This window comes from Erythrolamprus reginae, chromosome 9 (assembly GCF_031021105.1).
Source record: "Erythrolamprus reginae isolate rEryReg1 chromosome 9, rEryReg1.hap1, whole genome shotgun sequence".
Classification (NCBI taxonomy): domain Eukaryota; kingdom Metazoa; phylum Chordata; class Lepidosauria; order Squamata; family Dipsadidae; genus Erythrolamprus; species Erythrolamprus reginae.
In genome coordinates, this window is record NC_091958.1 from 57,008,471 (window position 1) to 57,028,391 (window position 19,921).

General features: G+C 45.3%; 1 protein-coding gene across 1 annotated transcript in view; it reads right to left on the reverse strand.

Moving 5' to 3' along the window:
• Positions 1 to 19,921, reverse strand: part of FLII (FLII actin remodeling protein) — a 35,516-nt gene that overhangs the window by 2,795 nt on the left and 12,800 nt on the right. Inside the window, exons 9-27 of the mRNA XM_070761462.1 lie at positions 18,812 to 18,969; positions 18,615 to 18,699; positions 17,621 to 17,768; positions 16,622 to 16,755; positions 16,291 to 16,503; positions 14,562 to 14,741; positions 14,265 to 14,347; positions 12,197 to 12,271; positions 12,001 to 12,084; positions 10,112 to 10,283; positions 8,527 to 8,631; positions 7,682 to 7,873; positions 6,556 to 6,744; positions 5,283 to 5,422; positions 3,894 to 4,137; positions 2,804 to 2,958; positions 1,509 to 1,569; positions 460 to 588; positions 57 to 163 (exon numbers count right to left, since the gene is read on the reverse strand). Of these exons, the coding sequence (XP_070617563.1) occupies positions 57 to 163; positions 460 to 588; positions 1,509 to 1,569; positions 2,804 to 2,958; positions 3,894 to 4,137; positions 5,283 to 5,422; positions 6,556 to 6,744; positions 7,682 to 7,873; positions 8,527 to 8,631; positions 10,112 to 10,283; positions 12,001 to 12,084; positions 12,197 to 12,271; positions 14,265 to 14,347; positions 14,562 to 14,741; positions 16,291 to 16,503; positions 16,622 to 16,755; positions 17,621 to 17,768; positions 18,615 to 18,699; positions 18,812 to 18,969 (2,654 nt within the window). The remainder of the gene's footprint in view (positions 1 to 56; positions 164 to 459; positions 589 to 1,508; positions 1,570 to 2,803; positions 2,959 to 3,893; positions 4,138 to 5,282; positions 5,423 to 6,555; positions 6,745 to 7,681; positions 7,874 to 8,526; positions 8,632 to 10,111; positions 10,284 to 12,000; positions 12,085 to 12,196; positions 12,272 to 14,264; positions 14,348 to 14,561; positions 14,742 to 16,290; positions 16,504 to 16,621; positions 16,756 to 17,620; positions 17,769 to 18,614; positions 18,700 to 18,811; positions 18,970 to 19,921) is intronic.

The window sequence follows — 19,921 nt, forward strand, 5'->3', positions numbered from 1 at the left end:
TTCTGGGAGCCCTTTTGGGGCAGAAGGGACCCACCCAATGGGACCCTCTGGCCCACCTGAAAAGCCGGGCGTAGTTCATGTATTCGGCGTCTCCATCGTAAGGTTTCTGGGCTCCAATCCCGACCCAAAAGAAATTCTCCGGTTCTTCTCCCTCGTTGATCACCTGCAAACCCAAGGAGGGGAGGGGGAGAAGTGAGGAGGGGAGGAGAGAAAGGGGGAGACCTTTGCTTGCAGGTTCTCCCCCCCCATCCCCCGCCCAGGACTGTCCTCACCTAGGGGGTCACTGGTGCACTTTGAGCTTGGGAGACGTTTCATGACCCAGCTAGCTAACACCATCAGTTGGTAGAAGGGGGCTGCTGCTGCTCTCTGTTTCTAGGTGAGGGGTTTGCCCTGGGGGTGTTCGAGGTGGGTCGCTGGCCAGGAGAGCTGCAACCCTTCCCTCCTCTTCGTTCCCTTTACCTGTTTACTGTAGGAATCGTCAAACATGTGGTTCATGACGTCTTCAGCCAGCTTGGCTTCATCCGGGTTGGCGGCTCGGCCCACCCAGGTGTACACGATGCCCTGGTTGTCGGAACTCTCGAAGGGGACCTGGGAGGAGAATTCGGGGGGTTGAAGTCCACAAGACTTAAAAGTTGCAAAGGTCGGGCATCCTAGGGTAAGAGGTCAGGCCTTCACCTGATGTGTTCAGGCTACGTGAATTTGGGGCCAGCATGACCAGTGGTGGCACATTGACACATAGAAGATTGACGGCAGAAAAAGACCTCCTGGTCCACCTAGTCGGCCCTGATACTATTTCCTGTATTTTATCTTAGGATGGATCTATGTTTATCCCAGGCATGTTTCAATTCCGTTCCTGTGGATTTACCAACCACGTCTGCTGGAAGTTTGTTCCAAGCATCTACTCCTCTTTCAGTCAAATAATATTTTCTCACGTTGCTTCTGATCTTTCCCCCAACAGACCTCAGATTGTGTCCCCTTGTTCTTGGGTTCACTTTCCTATTAAAAACACTTCCCTCCTGAACCTTATTTAACCCTTTAACATATTTAAATGTTTCGATCATGTCCCCCCCTTTTCCTTCTGTCTTCCAGACTAGACGGATGGAGATCATGAAGTCTTTCCTGATACGTTTTATGCTTAAGACCTTCCACCATTCTTGTAGCCCGTCTTTGGACCCGTTCAATTTGATCCATCTCTTTTTGTAGGTGAGGTCTCCAGAACTGGACACAGTATTATTCCAAATGTGGTCTCACCAGCGCTCTATACAGCGGGATCACAATCTCCCTCTTCCTGCTTGTTATACCTCTAGCTATGCAGCCAAGCATCCTACTTGCTTTCCTTACCGCACTGTTCACCCATTTGGAGACTGGTACGAAAGGATACCAATTTGGGGTGGATCGGTCTTTAATTCCAATAGCCATGTTTCCTTTTACAAAAGAGCATCAGATATTTTTTTAAAAAGAGGAAGCGACTGTTCAATTTTCATCCACTGGTGGAAACTGAAGTTTACCTTTAAAATGAAGCAAAATTCTGAGTTCAGGAGCCCGGAATCCGTATTGATCTGAATACACCTGGAGAGGAAAGTGGGGAGACTCAGCACCCACAGAGACAAAGGGAGGGAACCCCCCAGGGACCTCCCCCAGTCTGGGTTTGGGTCGACAGGTTGATCTGGGTTTCAGTGGTTGGGTTGATGCAGCGTTTCCCAACCTTGGCAACTTGAAGACATTTGGACTTCAATTCCCAGAATTCCCCAGCCAGCATTTGCTGGCTGGGGAATTCTGGGAGTTGAAGTCCAGATATCTTCAAGTTGCCAAGGTTTGGAAGCACTGGGTTGATGGACTGGCACATGGCCAATGAAGAGTTACTAAGCTGAGCGGTGATAGACTCGTCTGTGTGTGCGTTTGATGGGATAATTTATCAGGGTTTTTATAATGGGGTTTTAATTGTTTTTATTATTTATATTTGACTTTTGTATCTTTGTATTGTATTACTCTGCATTGGTTGCCGATCAATTTCCGGTCACAATTCAAATGTTGGTTATGACCTATAAAGCCCTTCATGGCATCGGAACAGAATATCTCCGAGACCACCTTCTGCCGCACGAATCCCAGCGACCGGTTAGGTCCCACAGAGTTGGCCTTCTCCGGGTCCCGTCGACTAAGCAATGTCGTTTGGCGGGACCCAGAAGAGCCTTCTCTGTGGCGGCCCCGACCCTCTGGAACCAGCTCCCCCCGGAGATCAGAACTGCCCCCACCCTCCTTGCCTTTCGTAAAGTTCTTAAGACCCACCTCTGCCGTCAGGCATGGGGAAACTGAGACATCTCCCCCGGGCCTATACAGTTAATACATGGTATGTTTGTGTGTGTGTTTGCTTTTAATAATGGGGTTTTTAGCATTTTTTAAATTATTAGATTTGTTCTTACATTGTTATTGTTATTGTTGTGAGCCGCCCCGAGTCTACAGAGAGGGGTGGCATACAAATCTAATAAATAATAATAATAATAATAATAATAATAATAATAATAATAATAATACTCATTGTTGTAAGCTGCCCTGAGTCCCATGGGATTGGGAAATATTTGTATTTCTGTCTTTGTATTGTCTGTTTGTACGTTGTGTTTGTGTATTTTTTAATGTATAAAATTCAATTAAAATTATTTTAAAATAATAAATTAAAAAAAAGAAAGAAACGGGAGGACTTCCCCCAGGGTCCAGCAGGGCCTCGATCCCCTCCGAGGGTCCGAAGGGTCTCAGCCGCAAGTCCAGAGGCCTGAACCCCCCCCCCCAAGGGAAGGGAGCCCCTCACCGAGTACAGAGCGCGCTGCCGTTGGTGCGGATGTGGTAGAGGCTGGGCTGGAGGTTGTCCTCCCGGGACCTCCTCTTCCCCTTGTGCACGATGAACTTCCGCTTGAAGTGGGAGAGGAACTTGGGGTTCTCCTGCTGCTGCGTCATGCGCACAACCTGGGGGATTTGGAGATGGGGGGCAGAAATGCTCAGCCAGACTTACTCACTAACCGTATTTTTCGGAGTGTAAGACGCAACTTTTTCCTCCCTAAAAGCGGCTGATAATTGGGTGCGTCTTATACTCTGAATGTAGGGTTTTTTCCAGCCCTAACAATCTTCCCAGCTCTGACCTTGCAGGCTCTTTAGTTGTTTCTCTCTGCAAAGAATGTTTTCCAAGCCCTAAGTCTTTATAGGTATTTCTTTCATTTCTCTAACTTGCTCTGAGTAAGTTTCTTTCCAGCCCTAACCAGGTGCTAACAATGTTCCCAGCTCTTACCAACTCGCAAGCTCTTTCATTGTTTCTCTCTGCAAAGAATGTTTTCCAAACCCTGTCTTTGTAGTTTTTTTAAAAAAATTGGTCTAACTTGCTCCAAATGTTTCTTTCCATCCCTAACCAGGTGCTAATTATGTTCCTAGTTCTTACCGGCTTGCAAGCTCTTTCATTGTTACTCTCTGCTAAGAATGTTTTCCAAGCCCTGTTTGCAGGGTTTTTTCCCCCAATGCTCTACTTGCTCCGAATGTTTCTTTCCAGGTGTTCCCAGCTCTTACCAGCTTGCAAGCTCTTTCATTGTTACTCTCTCTGAATAAAGTTTTTTAAAAGCCCTAACCAGGGGATAAAATAATGTTCTGAAGATGACCAGACTAAGGATGCTAGCCACATGACGGGATTATTTATTCCAGCTCAGCTCCTACAACAGTGTTTCTACAGCTTGGCTCTTTTTAAGATGGGTGGACTTAAATTCCCAGAATCCCCTAGCACGTCGACTGAGGAATTCTGGGGCTTGAAGTCCACCCATCTTAAAAGGGGCCAAGTTTGAAAAGGCCAGCCCAGAACCCTGCCGAGTGCCCCACTCACCTCCCAGCTCCAGGGACGAGGATGATGGGTTACTCACCTCCAGCTTTCCGGGGAAAAGGCTCTCAAATTTCTTCTGGAGGCTGAAAGTGAAGGTCAACCATCCCATGTTGGAGGCCTCCCGCCCCTGCCAGAAATAAACCACGCACTGGAGATCTTCTTCTGGCTGCTTCTCCTCTTCTTCCACCTCTTCCTCCTCCTCCTCCTCCTCTCCTTCCTTTCTCTGCTTCTTCTTCTTCCCCTCCTCCTCCTCCTCCTCCTCTGTCTCCACAGGGATCCAGTACCTCTCGGGAGGAAAACACACGTTACTCAAGTGGCTTCTTCTCTCTCTCTCTCTCTCTTTTAAAAAATATTTTAGAAAATAATTATAATTTAGTAGGCACCCATTTAAAAAAGGACATTATCTCCATCATTCCATAGTTACATTGATCATTATTCTGTCTACATTTAAGAACAGACAAAAAAGAGAGAAAGCGAAAAAGGAAAGAAAGAACAAAGTCACAACACAAATAACTATACACAACCCCCCTGCGGTCTCTTTGACAGCTTAATCTTCACTATTAAATTATTCTACGGTGCACGATACCAACAATTAATATTTAGTCTTATGTATATCTATTTTCAAATTGCTTTTATTAGATCATATTTTCCTACCTACCTACCTTATCTGTCTGTCTGTCTGTCTGTCTCTATCTATCTATCTATCTATCTATCTATCTATCTATCTATCTATCTATCTATCTATCATCTATCTTTCTTTCTTTCTATCTATCTATCATCTATCTTTCTTTCTTTCTATCTATCTCTCTATCTCTCTCTCTCTCTCTATCTATCTATCTATCTATCTATCTATCTATCTATCTATCTATCTATCTATCTATCAATCATCTATCCATCCATACAAACATCCATCCATCTATCTATCATCTACAGTATCTTTCTATTTATCTATCTACCTACCTACCTACCTACCTATCTATCTAATCTATTTATCCATCCATCCAGAGGTCTTCAAACTTGGCAACTTAAGACTTGTGGACTTCAACTCCCAGAATTCTCCAAGAATCATGGCCAGCATAGAGAATTCTGGGAGTTGAAGTCCACAAGACTGAAAGTTGCCAAGTTTGGAGACCCCTGATCTAATCCATCCATCCATCCATCCACCTGTCCCATTTGTATGCTGCCCAACTCCCTGAGGAATCAGAAGGAACAAAACATATAACAATATTAAAATAGCTAAAAGACAATTAACGATGAAAAACCCACAGTAAAACCATGCATCTCATTCATGGCCTGCCCTCAACCCGCTTCCCCACTCTGAGGAACACCGCGCACTGCCCCGGTGTGGGCCAAGGGAGAAGGCGGGAGAGAAAGACGCCCCAGGAAGCCCCAATCGTGGAGTGCCTGGGAAGCTGGCCAGGCGCCCTACCTGCAGAGGAAGACGTAGCAATCCTGGGTGTAGAAGTGGCCGAACTCCTCGTCCGGCATGCGGTTGAACTTCTTGTTCTCCAGCACGAAGCCCTCCATGCCGTCCAGGTCTTCGTTCCACTCTTCCATCAGCTGCTCTGCCTGGAGGAGGGAGAGAAAGCCCCCCCCCAAAGACTTGAGCAGGGAGGGGCAAGAAGGGGGGAAGGTTCTGGATGGGGAAACGTTCTAGGTGTCTCAAAGAGACGCTTTGCCTTCGCCAGGAGCAGATCTCGGCCATCAATGGTCCCATCGTCCAATGTTTGAAGGAGAGTTTCAGAAACCGATTAGAGCCCACAGGGTTGGCCTTCTCCGGGTCCCATCAACTAAGCAGTGCTGGTTGGCAGGGCAGCGCCTTCTCTGTGGTGGCTCCAGCTCTCTGGAACCAACAATACCTACCCCTCCCTCCAGATACATACTTCCCCCACCCTACTGGCTTTCAGGAAAGCCTTGAAAACCAGGCCTGGGGCCTGTGAGTAATGGACACTTCTTCTGATTCTGGCCTCCATAAGACATAAACTGGGATGTATGATACGGTGGGACTGCACGGATGAGATTTCACATGGTTTTATATTATTGTTATTGCAGTTATTCATTGTTGACATTGTTTTATTATTCCTATTGTTGTAAGCTGCCCCGAGTCCCACAGGAATGGGCAGCCTACAAATTAATTAAATAGATGAATACAATAAGGAAGGAAAGAAGGAAAGAGAAAGAGAAAGGAATGAAAGAAAGAAAGAGAAGGAAGAGAAAGAAGGAAGGAAAGAAAAAAAAGAGGAAAAAAGGAAGGAAAGAAAGAAAGAAAGGGAAAGAAGGAAGGAAGGAATTAAAGAAAGAGAAAGAAGGAAGGAAGGAGAGAGAGAAAGGAAGGAAGGAAAGAAAAAGAAGGAAAGAAGGAAAGAAAGAGAAAAAGGAAGGAAGAAAGAAAGAAAGAGAAAGAAGGAAGGAATTAAAGAAAGAGTAAGAAGGAAGGAAGGAAAGAGCGAGAAAGAAAGGAAGGGAGAAGGAAGGAAAGAAAGAAAGAAAGAAAGAAAGAAAGAAAGAGAAAAAGAAAGTTGAAGATGGGTGGACTTCAAGTCCCAGAATTCCCCAGCCGGGTCCTCCAGCTGGTGGTGGAATCTGAGAGGTTGAAGTTCAACCATTTTCAAGATGTCACCACTCGTTCATCTCCTTCCACTCCCAAGGGGCCCCAATAGTGGTGGGCCCGGCTTGGTCCTCTCCCTCCGGCCGGGCCTTACCTCGCTCAGAGGCATCGGGGGCTGGCGTGGCAGGAACAGGGCGGTCAGATCGGCCTTGAGCTGGTCCTTCTTCTCGGCATCCTTCTGCACTTTTCCCGAGAGCCCATAAGGTTGATGGACAGCCTCCGCGTTGCGGGTGTAGTCCACCTTCAGGACATCATCCCAGTTCTTGAACTTGGATTTGAAGACCTGGCAAGGACACGGGTCCCCATCAGGGCCAAGACATCCAGACCGAGCAGAGGGAAACTAGGCTGGAAGTTCTCGCTTGTCTATTTGGTGAGTCTGTGTGTGTAAGTTTTTCTCATCATTCCTGTCACCCATTTCCTCCCATGTTGACTGTATGGCTGTAATTTGTTGCTTGTATCCTAAGATTTTTATTAATATTGCTTCTTCATTGCTTATTTGACCCCTATGACAATCATTGTGTCATACCACATGATTCTTGACAAATGTATATTTTATTTTATGTACACTGAGAGCATCTGCACCAAAGACAAATTCCTTGTGTGTCCAGTCACACTTGGCCAATAAAAATTCTATTCTATTCTATTCTAAACATTTTCCTTCCACAACAGAAAGGAAGGGACACACTCCTTAAGAACCCAAATTCTTTTTGAATCAGAGGCGGTCCTACCAACATCAAGACGTTGTGTCCTACAATTAGATTAATAATAGTTTTAATATTTTAATTAATTGCCAGGAACAACGGATGGAAACTGACCAAGGAGAGATTCAACCTGGAAATAAGGAAGAACTTCCGGATGGTGAGAGTGATCCACCAGTGGAGGTTGTGAAGACCCCAACTCTGGACATATTGAAGAGGAGAGTGGACTGCCATCTTACTGAGGTGGGTGTAGGATTCCTGCTTGAGCAGGGGGTTGGACTAGATGACCTGTAAGGTCCCTTTCAACTCAACTCAACTCAACAACTCAACTCAACAACTCAACACAACTCAACAACTCAACTCAATTCAACAACTCAACTCAACAACTCAACTCAACTCAACAAATAAATAAATGTTCCCTCCTCTCCTGCCAAGTGGGCAAGTATGGCCTGACCGACCCTTGAAGAGGGTCCACTGGAAGCCCCCATCGTCCCTCCTCGCCCAATCGCCGCCCCTTCCAACCTGGCACTCGGTGCCCTCCAGGTTGCGGATGACCATGGCGTGTTTGGGGCGGTGAAGCATACTGCACAGCTCCTGACCCAGTTTGAGGGCAGCCGCCCGCACGAGGCGTGAGGACTTCCGGCCAATCCAGATGAAGACGTCTGACCAGCAGTCCAGAACGTAGACTGACTTGGTGTCCAGGAGGCTCTGGAGCTACCAAAGGAGAAGACAAAAGCAGACGGTCGAGACTGAACTTGACCCCTTTGAAATCCCCTTTCAGGACTCTTGGGAGGTTAAGGAGATTTTTTTAAAAAATAAATAGGTTCTGGACTAGGATTTTAAAAGGATAAAGTAACAAAGGTGCATTTAAAAAAAAATAATGATAGGGTTTTATATGTTTTTAATATTAGATTTGTTTTTTAATATTGTTTTTATTGCTGTTGTGTGCCGCCCCGAGTCTTCGGAGAGGGGCAGCATACAAATCTAATAAATAAATAAATAAATAAATAAATAAATAAATAAATAAATTTCATCAATAATAAAAAAAGAGCTATTTCTTGGTGAAAAATGGGTTAATGGAAAAACAGATGTAAGACTAGGTTTATAAATGAAGCTGATTTAGAATAAACGTGTTAAAAAGTTGTGTAATAGTAGGTGAGCACAATGAGAATTGTAACACAGGTTTGTTGCACAAATTGTTTCTAAATGTCTTTGTTTTGTGTGTATATATGTTTATAAATAAAAAAATATTTTCAATTTTTAAAAAAGGAGATTTAAAAAAAAAAAAGAATAAATAGGTTCTGGACGAGGTTTAATCATAATCTTTCTCCTCTGCTCCATCAGCATCTTTGAGCCATTGTTCTTACCAGTCTCATTTCGGGCAAGAGGTCCACTGGGGGCCTTTTCTTGTGCTCCACTGAGAGTTTGTAGTTGATCTGGGGCAGCTCCAAGTAGCCCAGTCCCAAGCCAACCTGTGCAGGGGGGGGGGGGAGAAGAAGAAAGAAGGGAAGCCCAGTTTGAGCCATCTGGGGTTTGATCCAACCCAACATGACATCACTGATTGCCCAAAGTCCTGCCTTCTCTCACAATCAACGTCTTTATTTATTTATTTGTTTGTTTGTTTGTTTGTTTATTTATTTATCAGATTTGTATGCCGCCCCTCTCCGCAGACTCGGGGCAGCTCACAGCAATAGTAAAACAATGTAAACATATCTAATATTTAAGTTAATTTAAAACCCCAATTTAGAAACCAATCATACATACTAACATACCATGCATAAATTCTATAAGCCTAGGGGGAGGGAAAGTCTCAATTCCCCCATGCCTGACGACAGAGGTGGGTTTTAAGGAGCTTACGAAAGGCTAGGAGGGTGGGGGCAACTCTGATATCTGGGGGGGAGTTGGTTCCAGAGGGCCGGGGCCGCCACAGAGAAGGCTCTTCCCCTGGGCCCCGCCAAACGACATTGTTTAGCCAACAGGACCTGGAGAAGGTCAACTCTGTGGGATCTAACTGGTCACTGGGATTCGTGCGGCAGAAGGCTGTCCCGGAGATAATTTGGTCCGGTGCCATGAAGGGCTTTATAGGTCATAACCAACACTTTGAATTGTGACCGGAAACTGATCGGCAACCAATGCAGACTGTGGAGTGTTGGTGTAACATGGGCATATTTAGGGAAGCCCATGATAGCTCTCGCGGCTGCATTCTGCACGATCTGAAGTTTAGGCATAAATGTGTTGGTACTATGGACATAACTAGTTGCGTTTTGCAATATATAAAATAAATATGATGGATATGAATATTACAAAGCATGGGACAAAGTGAAGGGTTAGGAAAAAAAATAACAGACAGAATAAATAATAATATAGATATGCAAATAGTGAATAATATCAGAATTTTCGGTAGAAAGAATTGCAGAAGATATTGGTGAGATATATTATAGAAGTTTATGAAAGGTTGAAAATAATTAAGAATTGGCATATATTGGCGATATATATTATAGGAGTTTATGAAAGGTTGTAAATTTTCAAATATTTGGAAGTATAATCAACTCCAGGAAACAACTTCTGGTAAGAGAGGGGCAGTGAAGAACTCCTATATATGTTTTGTGTTTGTTTGTATTCTGTATTGTCTTATCTTAAAAAATTGTAATAAAAAATTTACAATTAAAAACAAAACAAAAAACAAACCCACAATGTATGTTTGCATTTATTAGAACACTATTGCTTAGAGAGCTGGTGTTACGGATGGCCATAAGGGGGCGCCAGAAGCATCAATCGCTTTTCTCTGCTATTTCTGTTATAGGTTTCTGCCCCAAAACTAAGGTAAAGTCCACAGCAGGTTGATCTGATTAGGAATATCGCAAGAAAGACGCACGTCTCTAGGAAAATTCCTACAGAAATGGGTGGAGGAGGCCGACACCGGCTCCTAAGCCACCCTCTCTCTCTCCTCACCTTGTACAGCTTGGGTCTGGGTGGCTTGAAGTCGTCGGGGACGTTGGCTTTGATCTCTTCTGCCTGCCCACCGAGGAGGTCCCAGAATTCCGGGGTCTCCTCTGTCTGAGTCAACTGCAGGATTTCTGCTTTGCCTTTCCGCTCGTTCTTGTTGATCTTCTCAGCAAAGAGCCTGAGAAGAAGAGAAGATGGATCTGTTCTGTCCGAATCGACAATCAGCCAGCAATTAATACTCAGACACAGAGCTGGGAAGCATAATAGTCTATTGTACAAGCAAACTTGTTGAAAACCACAAATGGAAGCAAAGAATGTCCTTCGACCCGGCCTTCTGGAACCAACTACCCCCCGCCTCCTCCTGATGTCCACACTGCCCCCACCCTACTGGCCTTCCGAAAAGCCTTGAAGGCCTGGCTTTGCCTGGTCAGTGAGAGTTAACCATCTTACTCATGGTTTGATTGGTATGTATGAGTCTATGGTTGCGTTGTTTAGCCTAGGGGTTTTATTGATATTAATATTGATTGACTACCTTAATGGGGTTTTATTGCTTAATATTTGACTTTAATTTTTTGCATTGTTTTATTGTTGTCAACCTCCCTGAGTCCTAAGGGATTGGGCAGCATATAAGTCAAACAAACAAACAAACAAACAAACAAACAAACAAACAAACAAGCAAACGATTTTTGGGGGGAATCTGGCAATAATGGCAAAGTAAGATACTTTTATTTTTTATTATCAATCTTTCTTATCTATCTATCTATCTATCTATCTATCTATCTATCTATCTCTCTCTCTGCATCTCTCTTGTCTATCTAATCTATCGATCTGTATCCTCTTTATCTTATCTATCTAATCTGTCTATCTGCCTCTACCTACCTACCTATTTATAGTTTGTGTTGGAAGGGACCTTGGAGGTCTTCTAGTCCAACCTTCCACTGGTGCAGGAGACCCCATGCCAGTGATGGTGAACCTTTTTTTCCTCGGGTGCCAAACGAGTGTCCATGTGGGCTACGCTTCCATGCCTGCAGTGGGTGAAAACAGCTTCCCCCCCTGGAGGTTGGAAACAGTCTGTTTCCCAACTTCTGATGGGCCCAGTAGGCTCGTGTTTCGCCCTCCCCAGGCTCCAAAGGCTTCCCTGGAGCTGGGGAAGGGTAAAACACCCTCCCCCATCCCCCTGGAGGCTCTCTGGAAGCCAAAAACCCCTCTCAGGGCCTCTGTGTGAGCCAGAAATCAGCTGGCCGGCACATACATGCACGTTGGAGCTGAGCGAGGGCAAGGGCTCACGTGCCAGCAGATATGGCTCTGCGTGCCACCTGTAGCACCCACGCCATAGGTTTGTTTATTTATTTACTTATTAGATTTGTATGCTACCCCTCTCTGAAGGCTCGGAGCGGCTCACAACAGCAACAGCAATACAAACCTTTTGTAAGCTCCTTAAAACCCACCTGTGTCATCAGGCATGGGGGAACTGAGACTTTCCCTTCCCCCTAGGCTTATAAAATTTATGCATGGTATGTCTGTATGTATGATTGCTTTCTTAAATTGGGGTTTTTTACATTACTTTTAATATTAGATTTGTTCATATTGTCTTTTTTGCTCTTGTTAGCTGCTCCGAGTCTACGGAGAGGGGCGGCATACAAATTGAATTAATAAATGAATAAAATAAAATAAAATACAAATCCAATGATTAAAAAGCAAAACAGTTAAAAACCCTTGATTTAAAAACACTCATACAACCGAAAACAACCATACATTTCACCATCACTGCCCTATGCCATTCTAGACATAGGGCAGCCCCGTCTCTTCTTGAAGCTACTGGCATAGCTAACTCTGCAGAACTTCTCCAGATGTTTGAGAGACCAACCACGGCACAGCCTTCTTTTGGCACTCACCTGGCTTTGGTAGTGCCGTTGAGAGTCGCCTGGCTGCCCCTCCAGATGTAGATCTCCAGGCCGTGATCCAGCAGGAAGACAAAGCTAGAAGGGAGGAAAGGGAAGTGGAGAAGGGTCATTTTTTAAATAGCCAGCGGCATTTTCTCAGCAAAGACTGAGCTCAGGGCTTCAATAGGAGGCTCTCCTGCGTATTTACCGAGGATCCAAAGCCGTCGCTTTCAGAGGAACCGGTTCCAATTTGATATTCTTCTTTCCATAAACGCGGTAAAGCCTGCGTTGAAATGGCAGAAACAACAGCTTGAGAAAATGAGACAATGAGAAATTTGCAAACGTACCAACTGAGGATCTGTTAATTGGGAAAATACTCGAATGCCCCAAATGGAGGAAACTTACACTACACCAGTGTTTCCCAACCTTGGCCACTTGAAGATATCTGGACTTCAACTCCCAGAATTCCCCAGCCAGCGGATGCCGGGAGTTGAAGTCCAGATATCTTCAAGTGACCAAGGTTGGGAAACACTGCACTAGAGTTACAAAATAAACAGGAAGAAGAATATTACACCGTGTGGGATAAATTTTATAATTGGATTGATGGAAAGAAATAAGATAAATGTTAAATTAAACCAAAAAATGGAGAAACCGAAGAAACCAAAATGTAAATATGTTTTCATGCTTAATGTTTTCGCTGCACATTTTTTTTGTTTGTTGTTGTTATTGTTTTGTTTTTGCTTCCAAAAAGCCAAATAATTTTTTTTTAAAGAAATGATATGTAATGGATTATATATATATATATATATATATATGTTTTCGTAAATTTTCACGGGTATATGTATGTAGATTGTTCTGAGTTCGGGTTTTGCCCTGTGTAATGTTTTGCATGTCTATGCGACGTTTCGGTAAAATCACATTTACCATCATCAGGCTGGAGTTCCAATCTCTGTGTTTTTGCAAATGAATATTAGCAACTGACATTCCTTCTTAGCATGTAGTGTGGGGGTGGAGATTTGCTTTGAATGTAGCAAATAGATTGGGTGACTATGCTTCCGTGATCTGATTGGTTGGTGTAATCATGGTTATAGAAAGAATGGTATGAAGATTACACAGGGCAAAACCCGAACTCAGAACAATCTACATATATATATATATATATATATATATATATATATATATATATATATATATATATATATGGAGAGAGAGAGAGAGAGAGAGAGAGAGAGAGAGAAATATATAGAAATATATATATATATATAGAAATATAGAAACATAGAAGACTGACGGCAGAAAAAGACCTCCTGGTCCATCTAGTCTGCCCTTATACTATTTCCTGTATTTTATCTTAGGGTGGATCTATGTTTATCCCAGGCATGTTTAAATTCAGTTACTGTGGATTTACCAACCACGTCTGCTGGAAGTTTGTTCCAAGGATCTACTACTCTTTCAGTAAAATAATATTTCCTCACGTTGCTTCTGGTCTTTTCCCCAACTAACTTCAGATTGTGTCCCCTTGTTCTTGTGTTCACTTTCCTATTAAAAACACTTCCCTCCTGAACTTTATTTAACCCTTTAACATATTTAAATGTTTCGATCATGTCCCCCTCCAGACTCTACAGATTGAGTTCATGAAGTCTTTCCTGATACGTTTTATATCTCCTCTTAGGGCATTTGAAGAGGGCATTTGAGAGCCAGTGAAATAATTACTGCAGCCTCCTCAAGCGGATGGATTGGGGTTTGCAAGTCGCCACCATAGATTTGTCAAATTAGAAATAAACTATAGTTTGAAGATTTGCAAGCTGGCGATTTGCGGGGCAGGTCAGGATAGCAGGCGGGTTCCTCCTGTCAAACTATTTACTAGGTCTGCACTATTATTAGTATTAGTTTTTTCTCTCTCTCATCGCTTCTCTCGCCCATCTCCTCCCACTTGTGACTGTGTGGCTGTAACTTGTTGCTTGTATCCTTAAGATTTTTATTAATATTGTTTCCTGATTGCTTATTTGACCCCTGTGACAATCATTAAGTGTTGGACCTCATGATTCTTGACAAATGTATTTTTTTCTTTTATGTACACTGAGAGCCTCTGCACCAAAGATAAGTCCCTTGTATGTCCAATCACACTTGGCCAATAAAGAATTCTATTCTCTTTATTTTCTATTCTATTCTAATTTTCTATTCTATTCTTTCTATTTTCTATTCTCTTTATTTTCTATTCTATTCTATTCTATTCTTCTGTTCTAGCCTGAATTGTGTGGATGCTTCGTGTTTACCTGGTGACATAATGAATATCTTCCACCGTGTAGAAGCCGCTCGACGTGCCCCCTTCGATGTAGGAAATCTCGTGATCAAACACCTCGTGTCCGAAAATTGGGATTTTCGAAAAGCGGGAAGGCAGAAAGAATGACGTTAAAGGCAGCTGCAGCCCCCTGCTCCTCACAATAGCACAGAGAACAGTTCTGAATTGTCTTTGGCACGTCCCCTGCAGCTCTGAAGGGTCTTTGCAAAGGTCTCCAGAATGGAAGCCCCTTCCTCACCCACCCCCCACCAGCCGAGAAAGGGGGGGCTACCTGGCTGAACTCATCACTCTCGTCCCCCATCTCTTCTCGAATACTCCGGCACTCGGCCCCCAGGAAGTTCCGCAGGTTGACGGCGTGGATGGCCGCACAGGCCTTCTTATCCAGGGTGGACTCCTGGCCGATCCAGTAATAGATCTCCCAGCTCAAGGATCCATTGTCGTCCACAAAGGTCTGGAGAAGAAGAGCAGTGAGGAGTTGCCTAAAGGTCCATCTCAGTTCTCTCCCAACATCTGAACAGGGAGTCCTCAACATAGGACCATCACAGAGCCTGCCTGTCACAGACGGTCATAAAACACGACCCACCCAATTTTACGATCCCTTTTTGTGGCTGTTACTGCAATCTGGTTGCTTAGTACTCTGTTGTGGTCAGCTCTGGCCCAGCTCCTGCCCCAAGGACTGTGGGTGTGGGGGAGACATCCACATGCTGCAGGCCTGTTTTGCCCCCAGTGGAATCTGCTGATGAGGGCTCCTCTGACCAAGAAGACAGAAGTGACAGGGAGGAGGAGAGTGTGGCAGACAGCTCAGGAGATCAATTATCTAGCTCCTCCTTGGATTCGGAACAAGAGTTAATGATACAGCCACGCATGCGGAGAGCGATGCATAGGCAGCAACAACTGAGAGATTATTATCAAAGAAAACGAGGCCACCTGTGGTTGGGTGGGGCTGTGGCCATTAGTGAGGCTGCTATAAAGAGCAGCCTGTGGGTTTGGCCATTGTGGAGGATTATCTGATCGTTTGTTGTGTTTCGTGACTGCTTTACTGACTGACTTGTTGTGTGTGCTGATTTTCCCCCGCTTTGAAACTAAACCAGAGCAAAGTGTGTTTCACTTTGTGGAAGAAGAAGGACTGTGAATTGCCTCACAGCTGCAAGCTAAGTATCACAGGACTGATAAGGGACTTGTACAAATTACCAGTTTGTTTGGAGACGAGGGCTCTTTGCTCTACCAAAAGAGGGCTTGGTTTCAGTGAATTTTCATTATAAAGAACATTGTTTTGAATTTTCAAACGTGTGTGTGTCTGAAATTTGTACCTGTGAATTTTGGGGAGGATTCTATCAGAGAGCCCGACAGAACAGTACTCAAAGTCTAGTCACAGGATCGTCCAAAGTTTGAATCTGGGTCCTATGTAGCCTAAGGTAGGTCTGTTGTAACTTTGAAGAATTGTTAACCGAACGGTCACAGTTTGGGGGCTACTGCAGAAATCTATTTCTAGTTCTAGAAAAAGTTTCCCAAGAGGATTCATAGCTGTGTGACCTGCTCTCCACACAACCTTGAGAGCTGGCATCATTAAGAGGTGGGTTGTAGACTGGATCTCTTGCCCAACTTCTGTAGGAATCCCTGCAAACGGACTGGTGCTTGTGGTGATGCACCAATGCACCAGGTTAAAGTTCATCCCTCGCCCCCACACCCATAAGTTCATAACGAGGACCAATCTGGTTCCAGGGATTCCACCAGTAATAATAATAATTAATAATACTTTATTAGATTTGTATGCCGTCCCTCTCCGAGAACCAACCTCTTCCTTACATCCGCTGGTGCAGAACAAAAAATGACCTTGGACTCTAAGAAAGGAATTTGTTGTGACCAGTAATTTTCCCTCTCGTGCAGCTACCCCTCCCAAGTAACCAGGATACTACTCTACTGTCCACATGATGGAGTTAGACGCACAAACAGACACACACTAACACACCCAAACACAGAGGCACCCCGGCCATTCCCACCTTCAGCACGATGTAGCAATCGGCTTCGTAGAACTTCCCATGGAAAGTGTCGTCCACCATGAGGGGCACAAAATTCTCGATCTGCCAGACGGTGACCCCAGGCAGCTGCCCCACATGCTCCGTGAAGAACTCAGAGTAGTTGAGCTGAGGTTTCTCCAAGCTCTGGTCCCAGCGACGCGTCTTCAGGTCCGTGTACTTCGGGTCTCCATTCTCCTACAGGTGAAAAAGAGGAAGAGGAGGGGGGGTTCCCTTTAGCCCCCACCCCCCATTACAGCTCACGGGGAGCTTCCTCCGCAGCCACGAGGGTCCCCTGGAGAGAGTCCACCCTTACCTCCAGCTTCTTATTCTTCTCCTCGGCCACATCGGACATGCCTTTCAACACCTGCTTGGCTTGGTCGTCCTGGGCTGAATCTTTGCGCCTCCGCAAGCGCATTTTGCGGGCCAGGGGGTCCTTTGGGATGCCCCCTGGGAACCAAGGGAGGGAAGGAGGGGAGAGTTTTAGAAAGCACGAGGTGGAGAGGAGGAGAACACGGGACGGAGCAGCTTTGCCTCCCGCCTAGAAGTAAGAAGGTCGGGATGGTGGACCCAGAAGACCTCCGGGACCACCTTCTGCCGCATGAATCCCAGCGGCCGATACGGTCCCACAGTGTTGGCCTTCTCTGGGTCCTGTCGGCTAAACAATGCCATCTGGCAGGACCCAGGGGAAGAATATCTCCGAGACCGCCTTCTGCTGCACGAATCCCAGCGACCGATTAGGTCCCAAAGAGTGGGCCTTCTCTGGGTCCCGTCAACTAAACAATGTCGTTTGGCGGGCCCCAGGGGAAGAGCCTTCTCTGTGGCGGCCCCGGCTCTCTGGAACCAACTCCCCCCAGAGATTAGAACTGCCCCTACTCTCCTTGCCTTTTGTAAGCTCCTTAAAACCCACCTTTGTCGTCAGGCATGGGGGAACTGAGACATCTCCCCCGGGCATATACAATGTATGAATGGTATGTTTGTATGTATGTTTGCTTAGTACATGGGGTTTTTTAAATATTCTAAACTATAATTTAGATTTGTCATGAATTGTTGTATTCTGTTGTGAGCCGCCCCGAGTCTGCGGAGAGGGGCGGCATACAAATCTAAATAATAAATAAATAAAAATAATAAGAGCCTTCTCTGTGGCGGCCCTGGCCCTCTGGAACCAACTCCCCCCAGAACTGGAACTGACACAGGACAGCGCCTTGCTCACCCTCTGGCGTGGCTCCGTGTGCCACCTGTGGCCTAGTGTGGCTGTTTGCTGGGGAAGGCTAGAAAACAACACACCGACACCCAAAGGGCATGCTAAGCTCACCTCCGGCTGCCGCAGCCACTGTGGCAGGAGATGCCCCCGCCAGGCGCAACTGGTTTTGCAAGGAGAAGTCAATGTTGTAGCACTCTGAAGTCCGGTCTGCGGGTTTTGGGGGCATCACCAAGTTTGGGTTCTCCCGGACATCCAAGAGCTGCAAGCAGAGAAGAAGACCTCCGTCAGCGGAAGACAAGAGGGACTTCAGGGCTGTGATGTGAGAATTGAAAGCTCTCCACCACAACCCGCTTTCGCTCACGGTCCCTGAGCCCTCAGCTGCGACCGAGAGCCCAAATTGGAGACGTTCTCAAAACTGGAAAGTTTCTGGCTTACAGCTAAGCCCTGAGCCCTCAATTATGCTCCCAAAGGGGCTTTCCTTTAGAGCCATAGACCTCCTGGTCCATCTAGTCTGCCTTTATACTATTTCCTGTATTTTATCTTACAATGGATCTATGTTTATCCCAGGCATGTTTACATTCAGTTACTGTGGATTGACCAACCACGTCTGCTGGAAGTTTGCTCCAAGGATCTACTACTCTTTCAGTGAAATAATATTTTCTCACGTTGTTTTTGATCTTTCCCCTAACTAAGCTCAGATTGTGTCCCCTTGTTCTTGTGTTCACTTTCCTATTAAAAACACTTCCCTCCTGGACCTTATTTAACCCTTTAACATATTTAAATGTCTCGATCATGTCCCCCCTTTCCCTTCTGTCCTCCAGACTCTACAGATGGAATTCATGAAGTCTTTCCTGATACGTTTTATGCTTCAGACCTTCCACCATTCTTGTAGTCCGTCATTGGACCCCTTCAATTTGATCCATCTCTTTTTGTAGGCGAGCCAACCACAACAAACCTCAACTGCTATCCAAGGAGGAGCCACTTCATTTTTGCAGGTCTCCTCCTCCTCCTCCTCCTCCTACTACTACTACTACTACTACTACTACTACTCCTCTTCCTATTCCTCCTCTTTGCAGGATTCTCCCCCCCCCCCCAAAACTCTCACCTCCACGTCCGTCAGAAAATGCACCGCTTCGGGCAAGGTCACCAGGCGATTCTTGTTCAAAACCAGCTTCCTGAGTTTTACACACCTGTGGGAAGAGGAGGGTCAGAGGGCAGAGCCCAGCCGAAGCGGAGGTCCAGCTTGTCTACAAAGCGAAGGCTGTGCGCTGCTACTCCGCGGAGGAGCGAAGCGTGAGCTACCTGCAAAGGCTTTCAGGAATGAGCTCCAGGTTGTTATTGGCTGCCATAAATTCCTCCAGGTTGGCCAGCTTCCCGATGCCGGAAGGGATGCCGTCGAAGTCCACCTTGTTGGAATTCAAGTAGAGCTTCTTCAGTTTGGTGAGTTTGCAGACTGCAGACTGGAGGGTGGGAAGACAAGAACGGGGGGAAAAATTAAAATTTCAGGAAGGAAAAGGAACCCCCACTGGCGCATTTGGAAGCTGCTTTTCCAAATCCAAACTTTGTCCCAATATATCCCTTGGAGCGCGAAAGGTCAGAATGGTTCAAAAAGGGTCCCTACATTGCAATGCAAAGAGAGAGAAATTTGATTGACTGTTCTACATACCTCTGAATGTTTCTCAAACCTGGCAACCTTTAAGACCTTTTGGACTTAAACTCCCAGCATGCTGGCTGGGGAATTCTGGGAGTTGAAGTCCACACATTTTCTTTGTATAAAGGTTCGGAAACATTGGCCTATAACCTTATCCCTGGGATGTGGATCTCTGCTTTCTCTTGCTTGTAAAAACAATGCATCCATCATACCCAACTTCCCCATCTAAGAAAGTTTGGATCCGGGTCGAAAGTTTGAATCCTGTTCTACAGAGGAACCATTGGTTCTGTCATCTGCACCTCTATAACTGTCTGGCTTGGTTCTGCAACCCAACAGGACCGACACAGACTTCAGAGGAGAATCAGAATGGCAGAAGAAACAATGGCTGCCCACCTGCCTTCCATGGAGGACCTGTAGACTGAACGGGTCAAAAAGAGGGCAGGGAAAATATTGACTGACCCCTCGCATCCTGGACACAAACTGTTTCAACTCCTACCCTCAAAACGTCGGCTACAGAGCCCTACACAACAAGACAACTAGACACAAGAACAGTTATTTCTCCAATTGCCATCACTCTGCTAAACAAATAATCCCTTCAATACTGTCAAACTATTTACTAAGTCTGCACTACTATTACTAGATTTTTCTCATCTTTCCTATCACCCATTTCCTCCCACTTATGACTGCAGGGCTGTAAGTTGTTGTATCCTTAAGATTTTTATTAATATTGATTGGTTCCTGATTGCTTATTTGACCTGTGA